This window comes from Coregonus lavaretus, assembly GCF_964263955.1.
Source record: "Coregonus lavaretus genome assembly, chromosome: 36".
Classification (NCBI taxonomy): Eukaryota; Metazoa; Chordata; class Actinopteri; order Salmoniformes; family Salmonidae; genus Coregonus; species Coregonus lavaretus.
In genome coordinates this window covers 25897917-25924185 of record NC_140023.1, presented here as the reverse complement: position 1 = coordinate 25924185, position 26269 = coordinate 25897917, and the positions used below count along the sequence as shown (strand labels likewise).

The 26269-nt window shown below is 42.9% G+C and overlaps 1 protein-coding gene across 1 annotated transcript; it reads right to left on the bottom strand.

Moving 5' to 3' along the window:
* Window positions 1-25559, bottom strand: LOC311110557 (ubiquitin domain-containing protein 1-like; the record flags this gene model as incomplete). The annotated part of the gene is made up of 6 exons (XM_084153063.1): window positions 1-224; window positions 778-963; window positions 7333-7560; window positions 20472-20592; window positions 25155-25269; window positions 25501-25559. 6 exons carry the CDS (start codon window positions 25557-25559, stop codon window positions 1-3), a joined length of 933 nt encoding a protein of 310 aa, XP_084009189.1.
* Window positions 25560-26269: the final 710 nt, after the last annotated feature.

Genomic DNA, 26269 nt, shown 5'->3' with positions numbered 1-26269 from the left:
TCAGTTTGATATGAGTCTGGTAACTGGTGAGTAGTTGTTGACGATGACCTGGACCACAAAGTCTTTCTGTATCTTGGTGTCCTGGAGTCGGGTCTTGTCTGTGAGCAGTTTCCCTGCAAAGAACCAGCGTTGGTGGGCCGCTTCAATGTCCTCCTGCCCCTCCAGGACTCTCTTCAGCTGGGAAATGGAGTTTGACATGGAGGCGCTTATACGGAGGTCCTTACCTGTGGAGGACAGAGACATTGGTCAATTTACTTCTACAATCAAGGGTCTGTTCAAGAATGGGGAATGGTGTCAACTCTATTCATTATATTTCTTCCTGCAACGTTCGGAATGTTGCCCTCACTGAATGCACCACAGATGTCTAATCTATTTCCAAATATCAGCCATGTGCTGACCCTCCAGATCTCCGTGAGGAATCCCCAGAGAGAAATTGAGCAGATGGAGCAACTCAACGGAAAAAGGGTGGGGTGTAGAGCTGGGATGATAAACCGGAAATTATCGACATCGACCACTTATCGCAGGCATTTTGCTGATATTGTTCCTTTGAAATGAAATATGTTTGCCAATCCGGGTGATTGTTAATGGTACACTTGATGGCTACAACCACCAAAATAGTAGTAGTATTTTAAAGGATAATGAAAAAAAAATAACTGTGTTGCACATTAATGTTATAAACTTATCATTATATTTATTGTTTTTGCCTCAATTCATGCAATTTATCGCAATATGAATTTTTGTCCATATCGCCCCGCTCTAGTATAGTGTCTCTCTTACCGCATGAGAGGCGAACTCGCAGCTGGAACTCCTCTTTGGGAAAGGTGGGAGGCTTTTTCTGCTCCTTTTGATCTGGAGCTTCGCTGTCATTGGTGCGTTCAGTGATGAGATTGGCGGGAGGGGTAAGAGTGTAAGCAGGAAGCTGATAGTGGTTCCCCAGTTCATCATAACTCTCTGTCAGAGTACCTGAAGAGGACAGATAAAGACACAAAACAAACCTCAGTAGCAGTCCTGACTCAAATTAACCAATAGCCCCTAGGGACCCCTAGACTAAGGGTGGCCAACCCTCCTCCCGGAGCTACAGTCCCCCACTGTGTCCTTGCTGTCTATGTAGCTAAATGCCTGATGTCCTGTCATGCTGCCCAGGACTATTATATAACCACACAGCAGTAATATGGGAGGTTCCACACCACTCTCTCACTTGAATATCTTACCTAGTTATTTATAGATTATCTCATTTTGCTCTTCTGTAACTTTGTCAACTATGTGTGTGTTTTCTATACCTGTTCGCACCTCTCCCTGTAGGTTTCACAGACGCTCCCCACCCCTTGGCTGCAACCCTTTTAATTCCGGGTCTCTGGCAGCGTTTGGAACTGCCGATCTGTGGTCAAGAACGCTGAGTTAATCTCAGCCTATGCTGCCCTTCAGTCCCTTGACTTTCTGGCCCTGACGGAGACATGGATCACCCCAAAGAACACTGCTACTCGAGCTGCTCTTTCTTCATCTGACAATGTTTTCTCTCATAGTCTGAGAGCATCTGGTCGTCGTGGTGGTGGCACAGGGCTACTCATTTCTCCTATGTGGAGATTTTCTCTTTTCTCCCTCTCTCACCTGTCCATCTCCTCATTTGAATTCCATGCTGTCACTTGTCCACTCAAGCATAACATTATTGTCATCTATCGCCCACCAGGTGCCCTTGGAGAGTTCCTCAATGAGCTTGACACCTTGATAAGATAATTTCCTGACGATGGCTCACCACTCTTCGTACTTGGCAACTAAAACCTAATGACGTCTGCCTTCGATTAATTTCATTCCAACTCTCTCTTTCCCCTCCTTGCCTCTTTTGACCTCACCCTTTCCCAATCCCCTCCAACTCACAAGGCAGGCAATACGCTTGACCTCATCTTTACCAGAGGCTGCTCGCCTACTAATCTCACTGCAACCCCCCTCCAGGTCTCTGATCACTACTTTGTTTCCTTTTCTGTCTCCCTTTCCTCCAACCCTAACCACTCAGTCCCTTCCCAGATGGCCATGCGCCGTTGCAATCTTTGCTGTCTCTCTCCCACTACTCTCTCCTCTTCTGTCCTATCATCTCTCCCTTCTGCTAAATCCTTCTCCCTTCTGTCTCCTGATTCTGCCTCTTCGACCCTACTCTCCTCCCTTTCCGCATCCTATGACTCGCACTGTCCCCTTTCCTCCCGGCCGGCTCGGCCCTCCCCTCCTGCTCCGTGGCTGAGTGACTCATTGCGAGCTTACAGAACAGGGCTGCGGGCAGCTGAGCAGAATTTGCAAACTAAACCTCCGGAGGACCTATCATCCTTTCACTCCCTCTTCTCTACCTTCTCTTCCTCTGTATCCACTGCCAAAGCCACTTTCTACCACTCTAACCCCAGGAAACTATTTTCCACCTTTTCCCTCCTTAATCCACCCCTCCCTCCTCCCTCTCTGTGGGTGACTTTGTCAACCATTTTGAAAAAAAGGTTGACGACATCCGCTCCTCTTTCACTCAGCCTATTGAGTAGACTGGTCTCACTCAAACAAAACTACCCTACGCCTTGACCTCTTTCTACCCTCTCTCTCCAGATGACATCCTGCGACTAGTGAGGTCTGGCCGCCCGACAACCTGCCTGCTCGACCCCATCCCCTCCTCCCTTCTCCAGACCATCTCTGGAGACCTTCTCCAGACCATCTCTGGAGACCTTCTCCCATTCCTCACTTCCCTCCTCAACTCATCCCAGACCACTGGCTGCATCCCCTCTGACTTCAAAATGGCCCGAGTTGCTCCCCTCCTCAAGAAACAAACACTTGACTCCTCTGACGTCAAAAACTATAGACCTGTATCCCTTCTTTCTTTTCTTTCCAAAACACTTGAGTGTGCTGTCTCTGATCAACTTTCTTGTTATCTCTCTCAGAATGATCTTCTTGACCCTAACCAGTCAGGCTTCAACCGAGACTGCTCTTCTCTGTGTTACGGAGGCTCTCCGCACTGCCAAAGTTGACTCTCTCTCCTCTGTTCTTATCCTCCTAGATCTATCCACTGCCTTTGACACCGTGAACCATCAGATCTTCTTCTCCACCCTCTCAGGGCTGGGCGTCTCAGGCTATGCACACTCTTGGATTGCATCCTACCTGGCAGGTCGCTCCTACCAGGTGATGTGGAGAGGATCTGTGTCTGCACCACGTACACTCATTACTGGGGTCCCCCAGGGCTCAGTTCTAGGCCCTCTCCTCTTCTCTCTATACACCAAGTCACTCGGCTCCGTCATATCCTCACATGGTCTCTCCTATCATTGCTATGCGGATGACACTCAACTACTTTTCTCCTTCCCCCCTTCTGACATGCAGGTGGCGACACACATCTCTGCGTGCCTGGCAGATATCTCAACTTGGATGTCGGCCCACCACCTCAAGCTCAACCTCGACAAGACGGAACTGCTCTTCCTCCCGGGGAAGGCCTGCCTGCTCAAAGACCTCTCCATCACGGTTGACAACTTCACAGTGTTGCCCTCCCAGACTGCAAAGAACCTTGGCGTGACCCTGGACAACACCCTGTCATTCTCTGCAAACATCAAAGCAGTGACCCGCTCCTGCAGGTTCAAATGCGCCGAATACAACAGGTGTAGACCTTACAGTGAAATGCTTACTTACAAACCCTTAACCAACAATGCAGTTTTAAGAAAGAATACCTAAAAAAAAAAAAAAAAGAATAAAGTAACAAATAATTAAAGAGAAGCAGTAAAATAACAATAGCAAGGCTATATACAGGGTGTACCGGTACCGAGTCAATGTACGGGGGCACCGGTTAGTTCATGCTCTACAACATCCGTAGAGTACGACCCTACTTCACACAGCAAGCTGTGCAGGTCCTAATCCAGGCACATGTCCTCTCCCGTCTGGACTACTGCAACTTGCTGTTGGTTGGGCTCCCAGCTTGTGCCATCAGACCCCTGCAACTTATTCAGAACGCTGCAGCCGGCCTAGTTTTCAACCTTCCCAAGTTCTCTGTCACCCCGCTCCTCCGCACACTCCACTGGCTTCCAGTTGAAGCTCGCATCCACTACAAGACCATGGTGCATACCTACGGAACAGCAAGAGGAACTGCCCCCTTCAGGCTATGCTCAAACCCTACACTCCAACCCGAGCACTCCGTTCTGCCACTTCAGGTCTCTTGGCCCTCCCACCCCTACGGGAGGGCAGCTCCCACTCAGTCCAAGCTCTTCTCTGTCCTGGCACCCCAAGCTTCCCCCTGAAGCTAGGACAGCAGAGTCCCTGCCCATCTTCCGAAAACATCTGAAACCCTACCTTCAAACAGTATCTTAAATAATCCTCCCCCTCACCTCGACCCCCCCCCCCCACCAATAAAAACCCCCAGCACTTGCACTTGACCCCCCCCCCCACCCCCCTTCTAGCTCTGACTCTACTGACAGCTACGTTATTGAGGAAAAATTTACTTTCTATGCCTGTGATATGTGGTTGTCCCACCTAAATATCTTAAGATGAATGCACTAACTGTAAGTCACTCTGGATAAGAGCGTCTGCTAAATTACTAAAATGTAATCTGACAACCACAGAGACACCCATAGCCTGGTGAAACCAGCCTGATCACAGTGTTAAGTGAAGCAGAATGCCACATAGAAATATAATTTTAAAAATGTACTTTCTATTTCTATGGGTAAGCCATATGTCATGTCATTCAGGCTGGTTCCATCAGGCTTCATCACCCAGGCTATAAGAAGACATGGTGGAGCTGTTACTTTATTGATACCAATCCAAGTGCATATAGGGAGTTTGGGGTCGATTTGGGTTTAGGCATAGGTTAATATATAGCATTATAATGGCCGTCAGGTTGGTGCCAAATGTTATATTAGTTAAACGTTACAAGTTAGTTATTGGTATGAAACCAATGTTGTATATAAACCCTGAATTGCTGATGCTATGTATTGGCCAATGAGAGGCTTTGAAGCCACCGGTCGGCCATATTGGCACTCCAGTGCGGTGATCTGGTACAAAATCCGCAAGGAGGCCAGGGGAAAGGCAGCCTCGCTGTGTGCCTTTCTCCCACCCTCCAAACTCAATGCAATGCAAGGCATTGACATGACAGCTAACAGACGCCGAAAGGCAGGCAGAGAGCTTCGCTGCTTTTCATGTGTCAATATGTCCTATTCATTTTCATTGCACTCAAATAATAAATGAGCATGCGTATTGGCGTGAAAAAGTAATGGGATGGGCAGGAGGATAGGAAGAGCTTGCAAAATGGATGAAATATATTTTTCTCTCACCCATTTACACACAATACCCCATGATGACAAAGTGTTTTGTAAATGAAATACATAAATATCAAATTTACATAAGTATTCACACCCCTGAGTCAATACTTTGTAGAAGCACTATGGTGCCGATTACAGCTGTTTCTTTTTGGATAAGTCTCTAAGAGCTTTGCACACCTGGATTGTACAATATTTGCCCATTATTCTTTTTAAACTTCTTCAAGCTCTGTCAAGTTGATTGTTGATCATTTCTAGACAGCCATTTTCAAGACTTGCCATAGATTTTCAGGCTGATTTAAGTCAAAACTGTAACTAGGCCACTCAGGAACATTCAATGTCATCTTGGTAAGCAACTCCTTGTGCTTTAGGTTATTGTCCTGCTGAAAGGTGAATTTGTCTCCCAGTGTCTTTTGGAAAGCAGACTGAACTAGGTTTTCCTCTAGGATTTTGTCTGTGCTTAGCTCTATTCTGTTTCTTTTTATCCTAAAAAACTCCCTAGTCCTTGCCGATGACAAGCATACCCATAACATGATGCAGCCACCACCATGCTTGAAAAGAGTGGTACTTAGTGATGTGTTGTGTTGGATTTGCCCCAAACATAACAATTTGTATTCAGGACAAAAAGTTCAATTCTTAGACAATTTTTTTGCAGTATTATTTACATGCCTTGTTGCAAACAGGATGCATGTTTTTGAATGTTTGTATTCTGTACAGGCTTCCTTCTTTTCACTCTTTCATTTAAGTTAGTATTGTGGAGTAACTACAATGTTGTTGATCCATCCTCAAGTTTCTCATATCACAACAATTAAACTCTGTAACTGTTTTAAAATCACCATTGACCTCGTGGTGAAATCCCTGAGCAGTTTCCTTCCTCTCCAGCAACTGAGTTAGGAAGGACGCCTGTATCTTTGTGGTGACTGGGTGTATTGATACAACATCCAAAATTGCAATAACATTGTCATGCTTAAAGGGATATTCAGCGGCTGCTTTTTTAATTTTTACACATCGGTGCCCTTCTTTGCAAGGCATTGATAAAACTCTTTGGTCTTGAAATCCACTACTCGATTGAGGGATCTTACAGATAATTGTATGTGTAGGATACAGAGTTGGGGTAGTCATTCAAAAATCAAGTTAACCTCTATTATTGAACACGGAATGAGTCCATGCAACTTATTATGCAATTTGTTAAGCACATTTTTACTTCTAAACTTATTTAGGCTTGCCATAACAAAGGGGTTGAATACTTATTGACTGAAGACATTTCAGCTTTACATTTTTTATTAATTTCTAAAATGTTCTACAAACAAAATTCTACTTTGACATTATGAGGTATTGTGTGTAGATCTGTGACACCAAATCTCAATTTAATCAATTTTAAATTCAGGCTGAAAAAGTAAAGGGGTGTGAATACTTTCTGAAGGCACTGTAAGGCTTTGCATTTAGGCCAAAAGGTGTGTTCCCTTACTTTAGTGCCTTGTCGCATACAAGATGCATGTTTTGGAATATTTATTCGGTGTATTTATATTCTTCTTTTCACTCTGACATTTACGTCATTATTGTTGATGGTCATTAAGCATGGTCATTAACTTGACCATGCTTAAAGAGATAGTCAATGTCAATGTTGTCGATCCATCCTCAGTTTTCTCACAGCCATTGAACACTGAAGCTGTTTTAAAATTTAAAATCCCCAATGGCCTCATGGTAATATCCCTGAGCAGTCTCTTTCCTGCCCTGCAGCTCATCTATGAATATATGCCACTGTGTAGTGGGGGCAGTAACAAGAACTTTCTAAAGAATTATGCTTTAAAGAAAATGTTTCTATATGTTTAGCTCACATAATATCATGTAAAAGTAGGCATTAAGGTATCTGTAATAGAATAGATGTGGCAAAAGCAAATGTAGACATTAATAAATCAATTTCTATAGTTTCCAAAATATTATTTACAGTGGTGGGGAAGTGCCAAGATGGATGAGCAGTGGCTTGAAAACAGCACCCCCTGTCAGTCTAGTGTATATATTAATCATTGGACGGAACGTGTGAGCTCGTGTGTGCATGCGTGGATCTAACCGTGTGGTAGTGTGATGCAGGCTCCGTCCACTATGGCCTGAGCCTGTTCCACGTCGTTGAGCTCTGCGGCCACTGCTGCCGCTCGGAGCGCGTCCCAAATCTCCTTCCTGCCATCGAAGGCTGGGGCTGTGTCCCAAAACTCATCCCTCTTACTCCTCAGCTGGCCCTCCGTCATAGGGTACTCATTCTTCCATTTAGGACGCTCCTTCTTCAGGGGCTCGTTGCGTCCTGAAGGGACATAAAGATAATTAAATACATCAGTTTGGTTCCCGAAGGTTAGGATATTTTACTCAGTGTTTTATTGTGCATGTCCACTGCCATTCCTCTGAATGTCATGTCACAGCACTCATTACAGAGTGTAGCTTCCTAGCTATCATTCCGTCTATGGCATTGTCTATGGCATTATATCAAAACAGGTGCAAAGATTTCATTTCCAAATGCCAGAACTAGCCATTGTTTAATGGTTTATTAGGGGGTATTTCTACAGTGAGCTCCATAATTCATTGGACAGTAACCATTATTTTGTTATTTTAGTTCTGTACTTGAGTTTGAAAGGATACAATGACAATGAGGGTGAAGTGCAGACTGTCAGCTTTAATTTGAGGGTATTTTCATACATATCGGATGAATCATTTAGAAATGACAGCACCTTTTGTACATGGTCCCCCCATTTTAAGGTACTACAAGTATTTGTTAAATTGGCTTCACAGATGTGTGTCATTAGGCAGGTGTATTAATTTGTGTCGTTAGTGAATGCAGGAGAGCTGTTGATGAATAGTATTGATTCTAGACTTTGCTATTGCCTTTGGAGGTTGTTGTTGGGGTGTGACAACATGAGGAAGACAGCAGTGTCGATGCAAATGAAGCTGGCCGTCATAAGGCTCAGAAATGAAAATCAATCAATCAGGAACATTGCAAAAACCCTGGCCATGCCCAAGTCAACAGTTTGGTTCATCATTAACAAGAAAAAAACAACCGGTGAACTCAATTATGTCAAAAGACCCGGTAGACTGAGGAAGACCACTGTAGTGGATGACCGGTGAGAATACTCTCTATGGTGAAGAAAACCCCCCTGACAACAGCCCAACAGATCAAAAACACTCTCCTGGATGCAGGTGTAGATGTGTCAAAGTCTACCATACGTAGAAGACTACACCAGCAGGACTACAGAGGGTACACTACAAGATGCAAACCACTGATAAGCCTGAAGAACAGAAAGGTGAGATTACAGTTTGCTAAAAAGCACCTAAAAGAGCCCCAAGAGTTCTGGAAAAAAGTATTGTGGACAGATGAGACAAAGATTAACATGTACCAGAGGGATGGAAAGAGGAACGTGTGGAGAAAAAAAAGAAATTCCCATGATCCAAAGCATACCACCTCATCCGTGGAGGGGGTGTTATGGCTTGGGCCTGTATGGCTGCCAGTGGAACAGGCTCACTTGTCTTTATCGATGATGTGACTGCAGACAGAAGTAGAACAATGAATGAAAGTCTACAGAAATATTTTATCTGCTCAGATAAAACCAAATGCCTCCAAACTCATTGGACGGCACTTCATCATGCAACAAGACAATGACCCTAAACATACTGCTAGAGCAACAAAGGGGTTTTTAATGGCCAAAAAGTGGAAAATCCTTGTCTGGCCGAGTCAATCACCGGATCTGAATCCAATTGAACATGCATTTTACATGCTGAAGAGGAGACTGAAGGCAATAAGTCCCCAAAATAAGCAGGAACTGAAGATGGCTGCAGTACAGGCCTGGCAGAGCATCACCAGGGAAGATACCCAGCGTCTGGTGATGTCAATGCATCGCAGACTTCAAGCAGTCATTGCATGCAAAGGATATGCGACCAAATATTAACAATGATTACTTTATTCTACATTATGTTAAACTGTCCAATGTTTTTTGATGCCCGAAAATGGGGGGGACCATGTACAAAAGCTTCTATAATTTCTAAACGGTTCATCCGATATGTATGAAAATACCCTCAAATTAAAGCTGACAGTCTACACTCCACCCTCATTGTCATTGTATTCTTTCAAACTCAAAGTGCTAGAGTACAGAACCAAAATAACAAAAACATGGTCACTGTCCAATGAATTATGGAGCTCACTGTATATGCAGAAGTGGAGACATTCACAGTCTCTTCTTAGGTCACCATGTCTTAGACTCATGCCATCAATTGCTTATCAATTATTTGACCATGCTTGTCACTTATGAACATTTTTGAACATCTTGGCATGGTTCTGTTATAATCTCCACCCGGCACAGCCAGAAGAGGACTGGCCACCCCTCATAGCCTGGTTCCTCTCTAGGTTTCTTCCTAGGTTTTGCCTTTCTAGGGAGTTTTTCCTAGCCACCGTGCTTCTACACCTGCATTACTAGCTGTTTGGGGTTTTAGGCTGGGTTTCTGTACAGCACTTCGAGATATTAGCTGATGTAAGAAGGGCTATATAAAATAAAATTGATTGATTGATTGATTGAATTGCTGAACAGAGTGAGAAGTGAGAAAACATGTAGGGTTAACAGAACCAACCAAAGCAGAATCGTACAAATCCAACAAGGTAAATAAGTGAATAGTCATAGACCTCCACATGCAAGCAGGAATAGTTCTCTAGGCACTCTGTCAATGTCTGCCTCTGAGATAACCAGATATTCTGAGTGAATCTCTACTGGTATTGCCGTGTTAGCTCATATCTAAGGTTTAGAGATATCTGGGGCTTGACTTGATACTGCTGAAGCACATCTCAAGGAGCGGTGTGTTTGTGTGTACCCGTCTGTAAGAATCTTTCTGCAAAGAGACTCAGTATAATACTCTGCTGCCTGCTGGTAGTCATAGTGCTGGAAACAAATTAAGGGAACTTTGAGAGAGAGAGCGGGAGAGAGCAGGAGAGAGCGAGAGAGAGAAAGAGAGAGACAGAACAAGAGAGAGAGAGCGATAGAAATCAAAGTGGTTATTTATAGTGCAGTGTATTACCCACAGTCACACACATACACACACACACACACACACACACACACACACACACACACACACATGGACAACAGTCCAGTGGATTACCGCAGTAATCGGGTGCCACATAACAGGATGTAGTGTCTGCTACCCCACAATGCATTGCTCTGAGAGATGAGTGTTGAGTGGAGACTGCCAGGTGACTGCAATATACTCAATGGACCTCACATTTCTGATAATAACTACATTCTGAAACAACTCCTCAATTGATTAAACAAATCCCTATTTCTTAGATCATGAACCAACAAAGATAGAACCAACCCATTAGATAGATACTCGTTTACCCCCAATGTACACAGCTGTCAACTACAACCTACTGACTCAAGTGGCTTTCAAATAAATAAATCACTGTGCATGTAGCTAAGCTTACACAAACAAAACACACATACACACACGCAGGGACGGCCTGTTCAATAGGGCGATATGGGCGACGCACTGCCAAACTGGAAAAGGAAGGGATTTTTTTTCTAATCAATTATATCACGGCAACAGTAGTTATCAGTGTTGTAATCTGATCTGACTGCCACTAAATGTCAAATCAGGCTAAAGTCGTGCTTCAAATGGCCCCGCCCGTTTTTGGGGCGATTTCAGTCAGGTTGAAAATCGCCCAGAAGTCTCTCATAGCCTGTCATGTAAAATCTATTTTTTTCAAATTTCAAAGCTTTCAATACAATCTCTATGGGTGTCTGTGGGCTTGCACTTACGCGCTTTCGTCATACGTGACGTAACCATGAACGTAACTAAGCAAATAGCGGCTAGCAGCGTCTCTGTTGCGACCTGCAGTGTGGCGTTATCTTATGTTTTTAATTTGTACACTTAGTGGCGTTATTTTATGTTTTTAATTTGTACACTTAGTTTACAAACATTCTGCCAACCATTTCCAGTGGTGGGTTTTGGACTGATCTTGTTGATCGTGTACATACCCGCTACGAACGGACTAAATAATGAAAACGCTGCTTGCAGCGGAATCCAATACAGCTGGGAGACTTGGCTGGATGACAGAGTCCCGGAGAAGTGGAGCCGGCCGGCTTCACCCTGGTCAGAGCGGACCGCGATCTGACAGTCACAGATCGATCCTGGTAAGAGAGCGACTCTGTACCCCCGACATTGAACTGCTTTCTGTGTCACTGCGACCTTACTATCTGCCCCGTGAGTTCCCCCAATTGTTTGTTACCGTTGTGTACTGTTGATAATCACAAGTTTACTGGAGAACTGAGACCAAGTAGAGACTTTGGACAGGGTGGATATGGTATAATAAAGGCAGTTTATTCAGAGGTAAAGATATCTGGAATCGCGTGCACGGACTCGTTCGTCAAACTCTTAGGGAGCTATCTGAAGAGAGCCCCGAAAACATTGTGCAGACATTTTATACAATAAATGATGTAGGTTGAATCTAGTAGTTCTGATCTTCTGATTGGTCCTGATGAGTTGGGCGAGGTCCCCTCCACTGTTGCATTGGCTCTGAGTCGGGTTCTCTGTCTTCAAATGTTCAGCCTAAAGAGAGGGGATTTTTGTGTGTGTGTGTGTGTGTGTTTAACAGTGATGATGTGTGTGTGTGTGTGTGTTATCAGTGATGATGTGTGTGTGTGTGTGTGTGTGTGTGTGTGTCCTCAGAGCAAGAACTCGTGAGTTGGAAGAACTGAGAGACCTATGGCGTGGGTGTTGTCCTTGGCCACCTGCTGACAAGGCTGACAAGATAGGACTCTTTTGTCCATTGTTATAGGATAGGAACAGCATTGATTGAAAACAAACGCCCAACACAAAATGGGTCATGCACAAGATTTTAGTCAGACCAAGCTATAACATTATATATTTACTACCACAGTACATTCAACCAAAAGCTAATATAACAAAGGCATCAGAGATTATTTATAATCTGTCACAGAAACTGGAATCCATCTCCCCAGATCAGTCAATAAATGCTTCTGGTATTGACTTATATGCTGCCCCTGTCTTCATGTTGTTGCTGGACATATCTTTTTTAAAATGTGTGTAGGTCACCTAAATCATCAGAAAAATTGCCCCTCCTGAGAATTTTTTCAGGAGCCGCCACTGCACACACGCACACAGAGGCTTGACATGTGTGAGCATAAGCCCATGATAGCAGCTGCAGGGGGTTGCGCAATGTCATTGTCAGACAAACACAGGGTTGCATGCTAGCATGTTAGCTGCTAAGTGTTAGCCTGTTATGAGCACTAATCCTCACTGCTCCTGTGGTGGATTTAGGCTACTGAACAGAGAGAGAGGTAGCCAAATGCAACGATGCTGTATGTCTTGGCCAATTAATTGACTGTTTGGTTCATTGATTGATTGACTGATATTTATCATCCTTTGATAAGAAATTCTTAGCCCTAGTTGATTCTGACCAACTAATTCTCTCATCCTTGGCATAAGAATAACACTATAGGTGAACCCTATTAAGGTCATTTCCATGTAAAAGGATCCATGAGCACCAACATGTGAAGTTCATAGGAGCGTATCTAAGAGTCTATATTTTGGAGACATATCTCACATATCTTTAATATTTAAGATTTTTCTAATTCCTCTCCCTCATGAGGGAGGATAATGAAAGTTCACAGAAGTAACAAGTAAAGGTAGACCTATCAATTTGTTACAGTGTTGTAATGGAATTTTCACTACTGTCCTCTCTTCCACTGGCATATTGTTATGTTCAGCTGGTGGTCATCTTGTGGTCAAAGCAAAGGTGTGATGTCTGGACAAGCTCTCTCTTTCTCAAACTTAGACGTCTATGATTGGTTCAGATTTGGTCTGGTCCAGACCAACCATATTTGGTCTTGTTTGGTGGCGGAGCTCATTAAAATAATAGCTTTGTTTGTAGAATAATACCCAAATATGCAAAGGAGGATATTGCATATTTATACTTTTGCATACCTATTTAGGATACATCCCCATGAAGAGAACGACAGTTCACTTACTGTAGATCAATAACAAAAATATATTTTTTCAAACTCAAGGTGTCATGTCATAGTTGGCACCCCATTCTTTCTGCAGACATCTTTGAATCTTAATTCTGAGCAGATATTTAACGGTTTTTGGAAAACATGGTCGCATAAAAAACAGAGGGAGATTTTACAGAAATTCTGTTACCAAACTTTGCATCGGCACATTCTTCCAGTAAATGTGTTTTCGTGAAATGTTCAGTGTCAATTGTTAAAAGTAGTCCTTGTGCATAAAGCTGTATGGTATGTAAAACTTTGAAATCAATTGTTTTGTTTATGCATACATTTCAATTGAAAAATCGGAGTAAGCGCAATTCCGTTCCCGTGGAATTGCCCTTAAGTGCTAAAACAAGCCTTATCTGACCATATGCCTGTACACAAAGCACATCAGACCAACTGAACCATGGATCCACCTCCTCAGTGTCCAAATACTGCATGTTATTGTCCATGCCAATTTTTAAGAGGAGAGGAGCAGGAGGTCGGAATTCATTGCTAGATACAGTCTTACAGTCTAAAGCCGCAGATACACACCATGATTTATGAAATCCTACAGTCACATTGCAAGACACGCAAGAGTTCCAATAGGGCGATTCCAGCGTTATGGATGTTACATTCAGCGTTATGGATGTTATATTTACCCCAAAAAGCGGACTTCAAAAAATTGGCAAGATGTTACATGAAATTGGCAAGCATTTTGGGGAGACTGAAAATATTAGCAAAAGTCTGAGTTTGTAAGTCTTAGGTCAAAACATGCATAGCTACTTCGTTATGGTTGAAACAGTCTGAAATAGACGTTCAAATCTTAATCTTGATCAAAATATGTCATCATCTGGAACGTTTCTAAAATGTCAGCAGAAAGCATAGTGCCTTAGGACTGACTACATAATTAAAAGTAGCCTAAATAGTATACTGCATAGGCTAAGGCCATATCAAAATGTTTATTTACCAGTTGAATGGAGACACAAACATTTTAGCATGTATACAGTGGGGAGAACAAGTATTTGATACACTGCCGATTTTGCAGGTTTTCCTACTTACAAAGCATGTAGAGGTCTGTAATTTTTATCATAAGTACACTTCAACTGTGAGAGACGGAATCTAAAACAAAAATCCAGAAAATCAAATTGTATGATTTTTAAGTAATGAATTTGCATTTTATTGCATGACATAAGTATTTGATCACCTACCAACCAGTAAGAATTCCGGCTCTCACAGACCTGTTAGTTTTTCTTTAAGAAGCCCTCCTGTTCTCCACTCATTACCTGTATTAACTGCACCTGTTTGAACTCGTTACCTGTATAAAAGACACCTGTCCACACACTCAATCAAACAGACTCCAACCTCTCCACAATGGCCAAGACCAGAGAGCTGTGTAAGGACATCAGGGATAAAATTGTAGACCTGCACAAGGCTGGGATGGGCTACAGAACAATAGGCAAGCAGCTTGGTGAGAAGGCAACAATTATTAGAAAATGGAAGAAGTTCAAGATGATGGTCAATCACCCTCGGTCTGGGGCTCCATGCAAGATCTCACCTCGTGGGGCATCAATGATCATGAGGAAGGTGAGGGATCAGCCCAGAACTACACGGCAGGACCTGGTCAATGATCTGATGAGACAAAAATAGAGCTTTTTGGTCTAAACTCCACTCGCCGTGTTTGGAGGAAGAAGAAGGATGAGTACAACCCCAAGAACACCATCCCAACGGTGAAGCATGGAGGTAGAAACATCATTCTTTGGGGATGCTTTTCTGCAAAGGGGACAGGACGACTGCACCGTATTAAGGGGAGGATGGATGGGGCCATGTATCGCGAGATCTTGGCCAACAACCTCCTTCCCTCAGTAAGAGCATTGAAGATGGGTCGTGGCTGGGTCTTCCAGCATGACAACGACCCGAAACACACAGCCAGGGCAATTAAGGAGTGGCTCCGTAAGAAGCATCTCAAGGTCCTGGAGTGGCATAGCCAGTCTCCAGACCTGAACCCAATAGAAAATATTTGGAGGGAGCTGAAAGTCTGTATTGCCCAGCGACAGCCCCGAAACCTGAAGGATCTGGAGAAGGTCTGTATGGAGGAGTGGGCTAAAATCCCTGCTGCAGTGTGTGCAAACCTGGTCAAGACCTACAGGAAACGTATGATCTCTGTAATTGCAAACAAAGGTTTCTGTACCAAATATTAAGTTCTGCTTTTCTGATGTATCAAATACTTATGTCATGCAATAAAATGCAAATTAATTACTTAAAAATCATACAATGTGATTTTCTGGATTTTTGTTTTAGATTCCGTCTCTCACAGTTGAAGTGTACCTATGATTAAAAATTACAGACCTCTACATGCTTTGTAAGTAGGAAACCCTGCAAAATCGGCAGTGTATCAAATACTTGTTCTCCCCACTGTATGTTGGTGGCGCAAACCCCCCAAAAATGTTTTAGATGCATGCCAGCAGTCACAAGACAACACTAAACAATAAATCAATTGCACTATAACGGTGACAAACAGTGCCCACAAACTATTATGGGCTACATAAAGCGGTGATGTAGTGTCCCCATGAGTGACAGAACACTGAGCCAATCACGGCGCAACTAGAGAGCATTACCAACCCCTACGCTCTGTATTTTCCGCTGGCTGCCCCACCACCACAGAAAGCACTGGGCTAGGCTGAAACACCTGCATTTTGGAGCTGCATTACTCAAGAAAGCAAAAAACAGACCATGTTTGTATGCGGCTTTATTAACTCAATGATATATTTTTTTATTGTTTGCAAACTGATATGTGACATGAAGTAATGCCAAAATAACATGCAAAACATGCAACAACAACAAACCCAAAACTTTTATATACAGTACCAGTCAAAAGTTTTAGAACACCTACTCATTCCAAGGTTTTTCTTTATTTGTACTATTTTCTACATTATAGAATAATAGTGAAGACATCAAAACTATGAAATAACACATATGGAATCATGTAGTAACCAAAAAAGTGTTAAACAAATCAAAATATATTTTATATTTGAGATTCTTCAAAGTAGCCACCCTTTGCCTTGATGACAGCATTGCACACTTTTGACATTCTCTCAACCAGCTTCACCTGGAATGCTTTTCCAATAGTCTTGAAGGAGTTCCCACATATGCTGAGCACTTGTTGGCTGCTTTTCCTTCACTCTGCCTCCGACTCATCCCAAACCATCTCGATTGGGTTGAGGTCAGGGGATTGTGGAGGCCAGGTCATCTGATGCAGCACCCCATCACTCTCCTTCTTGGTAAAATAGCCCTTACACAGCCTGGAGGTGTGTTGGGTCATTGTCCTGTTGAAAAACAAATGATAGTCCCACTAAGCCCAAACCAGATGGGATGGCGTATCGCTGCAGAATGCTTTGGTAGCCATGGTGGTTAACTGTGCCTTGAATTCTAAATAAATCCTTGACAGTGTCACCAGCAAAGCACCCCCACACCATAACACCTCCTCCTCCATGCTTTACGGTGGGAACTACACATGCGGAGATCATCCGTTCACCCACACCGCGCCTCACAAAGACACAGCGGTTGGAACCAAAAATATTAAAGTAATGATGGACTGTCATTTCATTATTTGAGCTGTTCTTGGCAAATAAATGAGAGCATAGAACTCAGAGATAGCATATAGGCCAATGCAGCAGTAGGCCTATAAGTTCCATCATCAACTAAGTAAAATTCATAGGCTTAAAGCCGACAAATAAAAACAGTAGAAAATATCCTGATGAAAACTCCAGTTCTTTCAATCACATTCATCTCTCTACTCCGCCAGTCGGCCTCCCTTTCTATTTGTCTTGACTTGAGCTATTGCTAGTTAAGTTTAACATTGTATCAATTTATCACAGGGTCTGGCCGGAAGCTGTCGCTAACGAACTTGTAACATTTTATCAACAAGCCTATTCCGGGCCCTCTAAGTTTCCTGCGCCAGTAAGCTTAGAACAGAAGCAGTTTTTTATTATGTTTCTACTGGATAGGATATATGAGATCATCAAATCATGATATTTTGATCTTTCACTCCGAGGCTTGGTGATTATCGAGGCCGGGAGCGTTGGAATGATTTTTTAAAATACTGAGGAACTATCATTCGCATGGATGTTAGTAAAACAGACTTTGTTGACTGGTGTGAGGCAAAGAAAAAATTAGTGGTGAGTTAAGACATAAGACACTGCCAAATGGGCACTTTCCTACATATGCATGCATTCTCGAGAGACGCACCATATCTTCGCCACACCCCCCTCCCCTTTTTCTTGATGCGGCATTTTAAATTATACTCTCGACACATTATCTTCACACATATTTTAGACGCCTTTCACTGACAGCCGCAACTCAATCAGCTAGACCTATTGTCACAAGCACTACCCACATTGCGGCCTACCCAAACACACTAGTGTTTTGAAACAATCCACAGCAATTTTTTTTTTAAAGCTAATGATCCTCTGTGGCTAAGTCATGCTCTCTGGTTAAGTATTTTGAAAGATTTAATTTAGACAGGAGTAATTATATAATTTAGGCGAAACATCAATTTACTTTAGGGCAATCCAGCATCCTAACAGTGCACTATCACCTACAAACTTTCCTTTCCAATTCGCAACAGGCTGAAACCAGAGATCTGTATATAATGACGAGATGTTCATGTCTCCGCCCTAACAATGTGAGTCTTTGTCCCAAAGGCGGGAAGGCAGGCGTGAAGCTTAGGTCTGCATATTATTTCCATAGAAACGCATTGGGCTTATAATGGACAGATTTTCCGAGAGTGTGCCCTTTCGCTTCGCCTCTTCCTCTCTGTTGAAACTTTATCTCCGGAGAAAGCATCCAAGCGAGCAAAACAGCGCCCCTCTATATGTAGCCCATTATGGATGTTATGGATATCATAAAGCTGAAAACAGATACTGACAATAAAAAGGCAGAAACCAATTATAGACCATATAAAACCTTGATGAAAGTTAGCTTTGCAGAGAAAGTGTCAAGATGATCCGATGTAAGGGGCATGCTTTACAAAAACGTATCCTAAAAACATTATGGATGTCACATTGCCTGTCTCAATCACCCCCCTATCTTCACAAAACTGTAGAACTAGGAAATACAACCAAAGACACTCCAATTCAGTCTGTATTACTTCATTAACATCTCAATTTCATAACAAACACTGGTGGACAGCTGTGAGTGGAAAAACAAGATGTGAGCACTTTCGAAAAGCCATGAAATATGATTGACTGAAAATACTTATTTAAGACTTGGCCTCCTACTCTGTAATGGCCAAAATTCATGCAATTTTCTATTTTAACTGGTCAAATAAAACTTGAACTCCAACATTTAGAACCTAAGGATAATTATGAAAGTGGTTTAGTTTGAAAATTACTAACTTTATTTTGCATGCTCAGGTTAAATTTACCACAGAATCGCCCAATAACACAGCTTTAAAATGTTAAGATGTCATAACAGGATGTAGTGAATGTGTTTCAGTGTGCATCAGGGACTGCAAAACATTAAACAAAGTGCAGATCTGCCCCTAGAATAATATAATAGGCATTACAATGTCTCAAAAACGTCTGACAAAGCATTGTCCAGTGTGAGGAAGCCAAGGGTTGTGTTCATTAGGCACCAAACAGGGAGAGACTACCTGGACAATAAGAAACGGCTTTCATTCGCCATTGCAAAATGTTTTAAAACATGTTTTGTTTCGTGAACTAATGAACATGACCTTGCGGTGGCCTAGTGCCAATTTAAGACACAGTAGCATAATAGTTTAGATTAGAGGCCTCTTAATATATAAGGCAGTGTTTCTTAATTCTGGTCCCAAATTGATGCACATTTTAGTTTTTGCCCTAGCACTACACACACCTGATTCCACTAGTCAACTCATCATAAAACCTTTGATTAGTGGAATCAGGTGTGTAGTGCTAGGGCAAAAACTAAAATGTACACCGCTTTGGGTCCATAGGACCAAGATTAAGAAACACTGATATAAGGCCATAGTCCAAAATACAACCTAGTCCTACTCATCCCCACACTCCCTCAGCTTACGCTGCTCCCCAAAGTCGCGACCTTAACTCCCCTCTCCTCTCCCAGGGTTCATGAACCAGGGTCGTGTTCAGTAGGGCACACCATAGCAAAAGGTTTTGAAATGGAAAACTGACATTTCTTACTGAACAAGTTCAGGTAGTACCTCCCTGTTTCACTCTGTTTCAAAAAGTTTTCTCCTGTTTCGCGCATGAACCAGGGTCATGTTCATTAGGCACCATAAAACTGAAACGGAGGGACAACCTGCTCGACCTGTCCAATAAGAAACACTCATTTTAATTTTCCATTGCAAAATGTTTTCGGTTGCACGTCCTAATAAACATGAACCAGGTCTGTGGAGGGTGATGGCACTGGTATAGTAGTACAGGAGAGAGGTCAGAGCTAATAGAATGATCCCTGGGCAGCCACCTGGACTGCAGCCTGTCTACCAATGTTCTCCAGGAAGAAGATTAGAGAGGTGGATCAGGAACTGGAGGTTAAAACTCTTCTGATGAATGGGATACTACTTACCGCACAGCCAAAAGCACAGTTACTTCTAAAGTGTAATACTGTGGCTCCCTTGAACACCAGTAAACAAAACTCCTTGCATCAATGCATTCCTTTTTCATATACATCCAAATAATGTTCTCCAGATTTAAATGGTGCACAACACATCAACAGTCAAATATCACTGGGAAACATAACAATCCTTTGTAAACTGCAGGTTATTTTAGAGTTAAGATTCACGATTATATAAGTATTTGATACATGATACTACAGTATATTCCCATAATAATGTGTCTAAGTCCCCTTATTTACATTACACACTTCCTTCTCCTCATATCCCTTTATAAGCTTCCCTTGTCCCCTTACCTTTTCCCTGTTAACTAAATTAATGAAAAGAGGTAGGTTATATTAACACAGGTCATACTATAACTTATGAGAGATTTTACAACCTGATGCAACCTGATGACAAGTTGTTACTAATATCTAATGACCACATCTTACCTCTTCAACTTGACGTGGTAGAAAGACAAACTACACACAGACTAAACACTGTTGTGTTTCTGGCAATTGCAGCTCTAGAAACTTGAGGCTCACTAAGACAGTTATACAACACTCCAACAATCCATAGTTCATCTCCATCCATACTCACTTTTCAGCACCACCTTGATGGGAGACTGTGAGGGGTGGTACGGATGGTGGTCCCTAGAGTTAGCGACTCCCATGTTCTTCTCTTTCTCTCTCCAAGAGACTTGATCTCTTAGTTCCAGAGACTTGTTGTTTAAATCAAACACGACACCGACTCAGCATCAGAGAAAAGAGCCTTTCAGAGACTTCAACCAGCGACTGGAGCCAACGAAAACAAAGTTATTAGCTTACGTCTCTTTGTCTAAGAAGGTCGTAGTGGTCAAGGGTACAATCCCACCACCTGGACTAGATTTCCACACTTCGGCTATCTGTGATGACTACAGGTATCTGTGAGGAGTCAGAGGTAGGTTAGCTAGCTGTCGTGACACTTCCCCAGTTCTTTACTAATGAATGCCTTAATAGCACACACCCAACCACCCAAAATACCTCCACATGATCAATATATGGCAGATGGAATATCTGACAGCATATGCTATAAACAGCAACAGGAGCAGTATCTGAGGGCATCTATCAATAGTGTTCTATCCACATTGGCTAGTAAGGCAGCTAATGCTTTACACAACAGCACTAATCCAATCAGCTATTTAGAGGAAAAGATCAAGAATAACTTGAGCCAACACAGCAAACCCATTATAGACTTTAAACCCTGGTCAGACCATACTTATCTGCTGGGAATGTGATTGCACCTGTTGAGGACAAGTTAAAGCAAGGTATAAACCATTGTTTGGCCCGCTGGGGCCACCCACAATGTAAAATGTATGCACACAAGACTAAGTCCCTTTGGAAAAAAGTGTCTGCTAAATGGCATATATTATTATATTGTTTGGGGGTGGACAGTTCTTGGTAGAGTCTATTGTATAAGTTACCTGAGTCGTTCCTTATCATTTCAGGAAGTCATGACACCCACCATCTCAGATTGTTCAGATTTTTTGTCTGCAGTTAGAAACAGGTAAGATTGGCATTCCTGAAACATTATTTTGTTGACATGTTATTTTATCTCTTTTAAGCTAATTGATTGTACCCAAATTGGCCAATTTAATGAATAGGTTTCAGATAATATTAAATAAATATAGTACCCAACATCCGATTAGGACCAAACTTCTTTCTACCAATGATTAAGACATGAGGAATCCAAAATAATTGTCAAAAGCCACCCACGGACCCCCCTCCATACTATGTAATGTATTCCCTGTGAATCTGGTGATGTTTTTTTCCCCCTGTTCAGAGAAATTTGTAATTTAAGTCGATTGCATTATTTACCATAAAGTAGTGTGAAAGTACCCAGTTATGACCACTAGATGCCGCTGTTCCTGCTATACCGCCACACTCTTTTATTCATTTAGCTGGTCTCTTTTGTTTATTAAATAGATCACAACATTTCTTTTGTAGAAAACCAATAGATTTGGCTCATGGTGAAAATAAATTGTGTGGTCATCCTCCATGAAAGCAAATCAGTTTGTTCTTCTTTTATGCTTAATATGTGTCCAGGAAACGGACCCTTTGTGTGTGGTTTATTCCCTTAAAAAAAGGTCTGGATTAGTTACTGTTAGACCATTCCTGGCGAACAATCAAACCATGAGGCAGCAGTTCTAATGGTTTCAATGTTATGGTCTCTAATGGTCTTCAATGGTAAAAGTCCTAAATGCACATTGTATAGTGTTTTTCAATTGTAATGGTATTGAGTTGCATTGGGTTTAATGGTGAATTTAGTACATACAGAGGGATCTGTTATCAGAAAAATTATTTTATTAACAAAAGGTATATACGTTTACAGAACATTATTTTTTTGTTGCATTTCTACACCACATTTCCTGCAATTCTACACATTTTGCCATGGGGTGGGGGTAATGTTTTTGCAGTTTTAAAGCTAATTTCCTGCAATTCTACACATTTTGCCATGGGGTGGGGGTAATGTTTTTGCAGTTTTAAAGCTAATTTCCTGCAATTCTACACATTTTGTCATGTTCTATGCCTTGTTAATATGATATCTGAGTGAAAGTGACTAACAAAAATCAATGTGGGCCCCATGGAGATCAGGGTCCCTGGGCACGTGCCCTGCTTGCCTGGTCGGTAATTCGGCCATGATAACTAAAAGTTTAGATAACTGGCTAGACTAACTAGACTAATTTACCAATGGAATTTTGTTTAACTGACATGGGCTCACTGAATATGTTTATATGCACACTAATGACTCAATGTTAAACTGTTTATGGTAGTAGGCCGAGTATGGCATATGTCACTTAAACACCATACTCCGCTTATCTTAATCGGCGTGAGGTCATAATCGGAGTAAGCATACGGCGATTAAAACACTTGGTTTCTGAGCAATCTTTCAAATTATTAGGACATGTAAACAGTGTAATGAGAGTTCCAGCGACGTATTTGATTTGCACATGTGCGGGCACCAGCAGTGCAATCATCCCTCTTATGCTGAAAGTATGCATCTTAGAAATAGTTTTCACATATAAACATAATATATCCGAACTCAGAATCAAATAGAGTTCCCAAAAAAAACATATAACTTATTTTGATTGGCGATTTTCTGCATTTATCAAAGTCCCATCACGTAGCCTGATAATCCCATCACGTAGCCCCACCTGGACAAGAGGAACACCTACGTGAGAATGCTATTCATTGACTACAGCTCAGCATTCAACACCATAGTGCCCTCTAAGCTCATCACTAAGCTAAGGATCCTGGGACTAAACACCTCCCTCTGCAACTGGATCCTGGACTTCCTGACGGGCCGCCCCCAGGTGGTAAGGGTAGGTAACAACACATCTGCCACACTGATCCTCAACACGGGGGCCCCTCAGGGGTGCGTGCTCAGTCCCCTCCTGTACTCTCTGTTCACCCATGACTGCATGGCCAGGCACGACTCCAACACCATCATTAAGTTTGCCGACGACACAACAGTGGTAGGCCTGATCACCGACAACGATGAGACAGCCTATAGGGAGGAGGTCAGAGATCTGGCCGTGTGGTGCCAGGACAACAACCTCTCCCTCAACGTGACCAAGACAAAGGAGATGATTGTGGACTACAGGAAAAAAAAGAGGACTGAGCACGCCCCCATTCTCATCGACGGGGCTGTAGTGGAACAGGTTGAGAGCTTCAAGTTCCTTGGTGTCCACATCACCAACGAACTATCATGGTCCAAACACACCAAGACAGTCGTGAAGAGGGCACGACAAAGCCTATTCCCCCTCAGGAGACTAAAAAGATTTGGCATGGGTCCTCAGATCCTCAAAAAATTATACAGCTGCACCATCGAGAGCATCCTGACTGGTTGCATCACCGCCTGGTATGGCAACTGCTTGGCCTCCGACCGCAAGGCACTACAGAGGGTAGTGCGTACGGCCCAGTACATCACTGGGGCAAAGCTTCCTGCCATCCAGGACCTCTATACCAGGCGGTGTCAGAGGAAGGCCCTCAAAATTGTCAAAGACTCCAGCCACCCTAGTCATAGACTGTTCTCTCTGCTACCGCACGGCAAGCGGTACCGGAGTGCCAAGTCTAGGTCCAAAAGACTTCTCAACAGCTTCTACCCCCAAGCCATAAGACTCCTGAACAGCTAATCATGGCTACCCGGACTATTTGCACTGCCCCCCCACCCCATCCTTTTTACGCTGCTGCTACTCTGTTAAGTATTTATGCATAGTCACTTTAACTCTAACCACATGTACATATTACCTCAACTACCTCAACTAGCCGGTGCCCCCGCACATTGACTCTGTAACGGTACCCCCCTGTATATATAGCCTCCCTACTGTCACTTTATTTTACTTCTGCTCTTTTTTTTCTCAACACTTTTTTGTTGTTGTTGTTGTTTTATTTTTACTTTTTTTGTTTAAAATAAATGCACTGTTGGTTAAGGGCTGTAAGTAAGCATTTCACTGTAATGTCTGCACCTGTTGTATTCGGCGCATGTGACCAATAAAATTTGATTTGATTTGATTTGATTTCAGATGTGTCCATGTAAACTGAATTATTAGGGAAATCATTCTTCTTGCAAAGCATGTAAACGTTTAAATCAAACTATTATATTAATCTGACTATTCACAATAAAAATATTAGTATTATTGTGTGTATGTAACCATACTCACTGTCAGTGAGTGACATATAACACTAGGTAGGTGCAATGGCGACCGAAGTCAGCGTGCATGCGCCTGGCCACCACAAGGAGTCGCTAGAGCGCGATGGGACAAGGACATCCCAGCCGGCCAAACCCTCCCCTAACCCGGATGACGCTGGGCCAATTGTGCGCCGCCTCATGGGTCTCCCGGTCACGGCCGGCTGCGACACAGCCCGGGATCGAACCCAGATCTGTAGTGATGCCTCTAGCACTGCCTTAAACCGCTGCACCACTAGGGAGGCCTCAATAAAAACAAATTGACACTGTAGTGAGGTCTAAGTGCTTGGATCGATAGGCAGTGATAAATTGAGTGATATGAGAAAGAAACATTTGGATAATTTAGAATGCTTTCATAAAACAAAAATAGATTTACTGTTGACACGAAGACTTCACTCTTGGTAGTTAAACATACCGGCACAGATAATCTGGCAAAATGGAAACGCTGGAAATCCATTTCCAAATATTACACAATGCATTTGCATACAAAGAGAGCGAGAGCACAGGATGCAATTATTGTGATAACCAGACCCCTGTATGTATGGCTCCACCCACCTCTGCACACAAGTGGAAGTAGCACAGCAGGATGGTGGCCTTGGAGCAGGTGATGAGGAAAATGATGAACACCAGGAACAGGAACCCAAACATGTAGTACATCTGGTGAGATAAACTATTGAGAAAATACTCAACAATCAATCAAATTCAGTCTCATTGCTTAAAGGCTGAGTTGACCTTGGTTCAAATAAATGATTAGGTATTTACTTATTAGTTAGATTGTAAATGTTATTTACACATTAATAATCAATTAATTACTTGTTTGTTTCTTTATTAATCATTATACAAGCACCACTAGGCTAATTCAGGCTCATGGTTGAGTGGCAGACTTGACCCTTGTTCTTGCCAGATGCTGTTGAGGATGAAGACGAGCTGAATGCAGCCGAAGGGCAGGATGCCCTCCATCACGATGTTGGGTACGGGCTTGGTGAAGAAGGAATGTTCATGGATCTGCCGAGTGATCTTGTTGGTTCACACTGGCTGCTCAATTGCCTGGAGCACAAAGAGTAGCATAGAAACTCATCAAGACATTTTTAGACCCTTGATAGTGTGCTATATTTTCTCTGATTGTTATGCCAGTATGAAAGAGATCGCAAACACAGGAGGGAAATGCACATGATGTAAGATGACCTGAAAGACATTCATACAGACAGTGTGATTGATAGGTGAAACTCACAGGCCTCTTGAAGCCAAAGTAGGCTAGGCGCCCACGAAGGTGAGGGGCACAGAGATGCCAAACCACAAAGCCAAGATGGCCACCAGCGTGCCGAAGGGGATGGCTGCCAAGAAGCCCTCCACCTACAGGATCAGGTTAAAATGTAATGTCAAGGGCCTCCCGAATGGTGCAGCGGTCTAAGGCACTGCATCACAGTGCTAGAGGAGTCAATACAGACCCGGGTTCGATCCCGGGCTGTATCACAACCGGCCGTGATCGGGAGTCCAATAGGGCGGCGCACATTTGGCCCAGCATCGTCTGGGTTAGGGGAGGGTTTGTCCAGGGGGGGGCTTTACTTGGCTCATTGCGCTCTAGTGACTCCTTGTGGCGGGCCGGGCGCCTGCAGGCTGACATCGGTCATCAGTTGAACGGTGTTTCCTCCGACACATTGGTGCAGGCG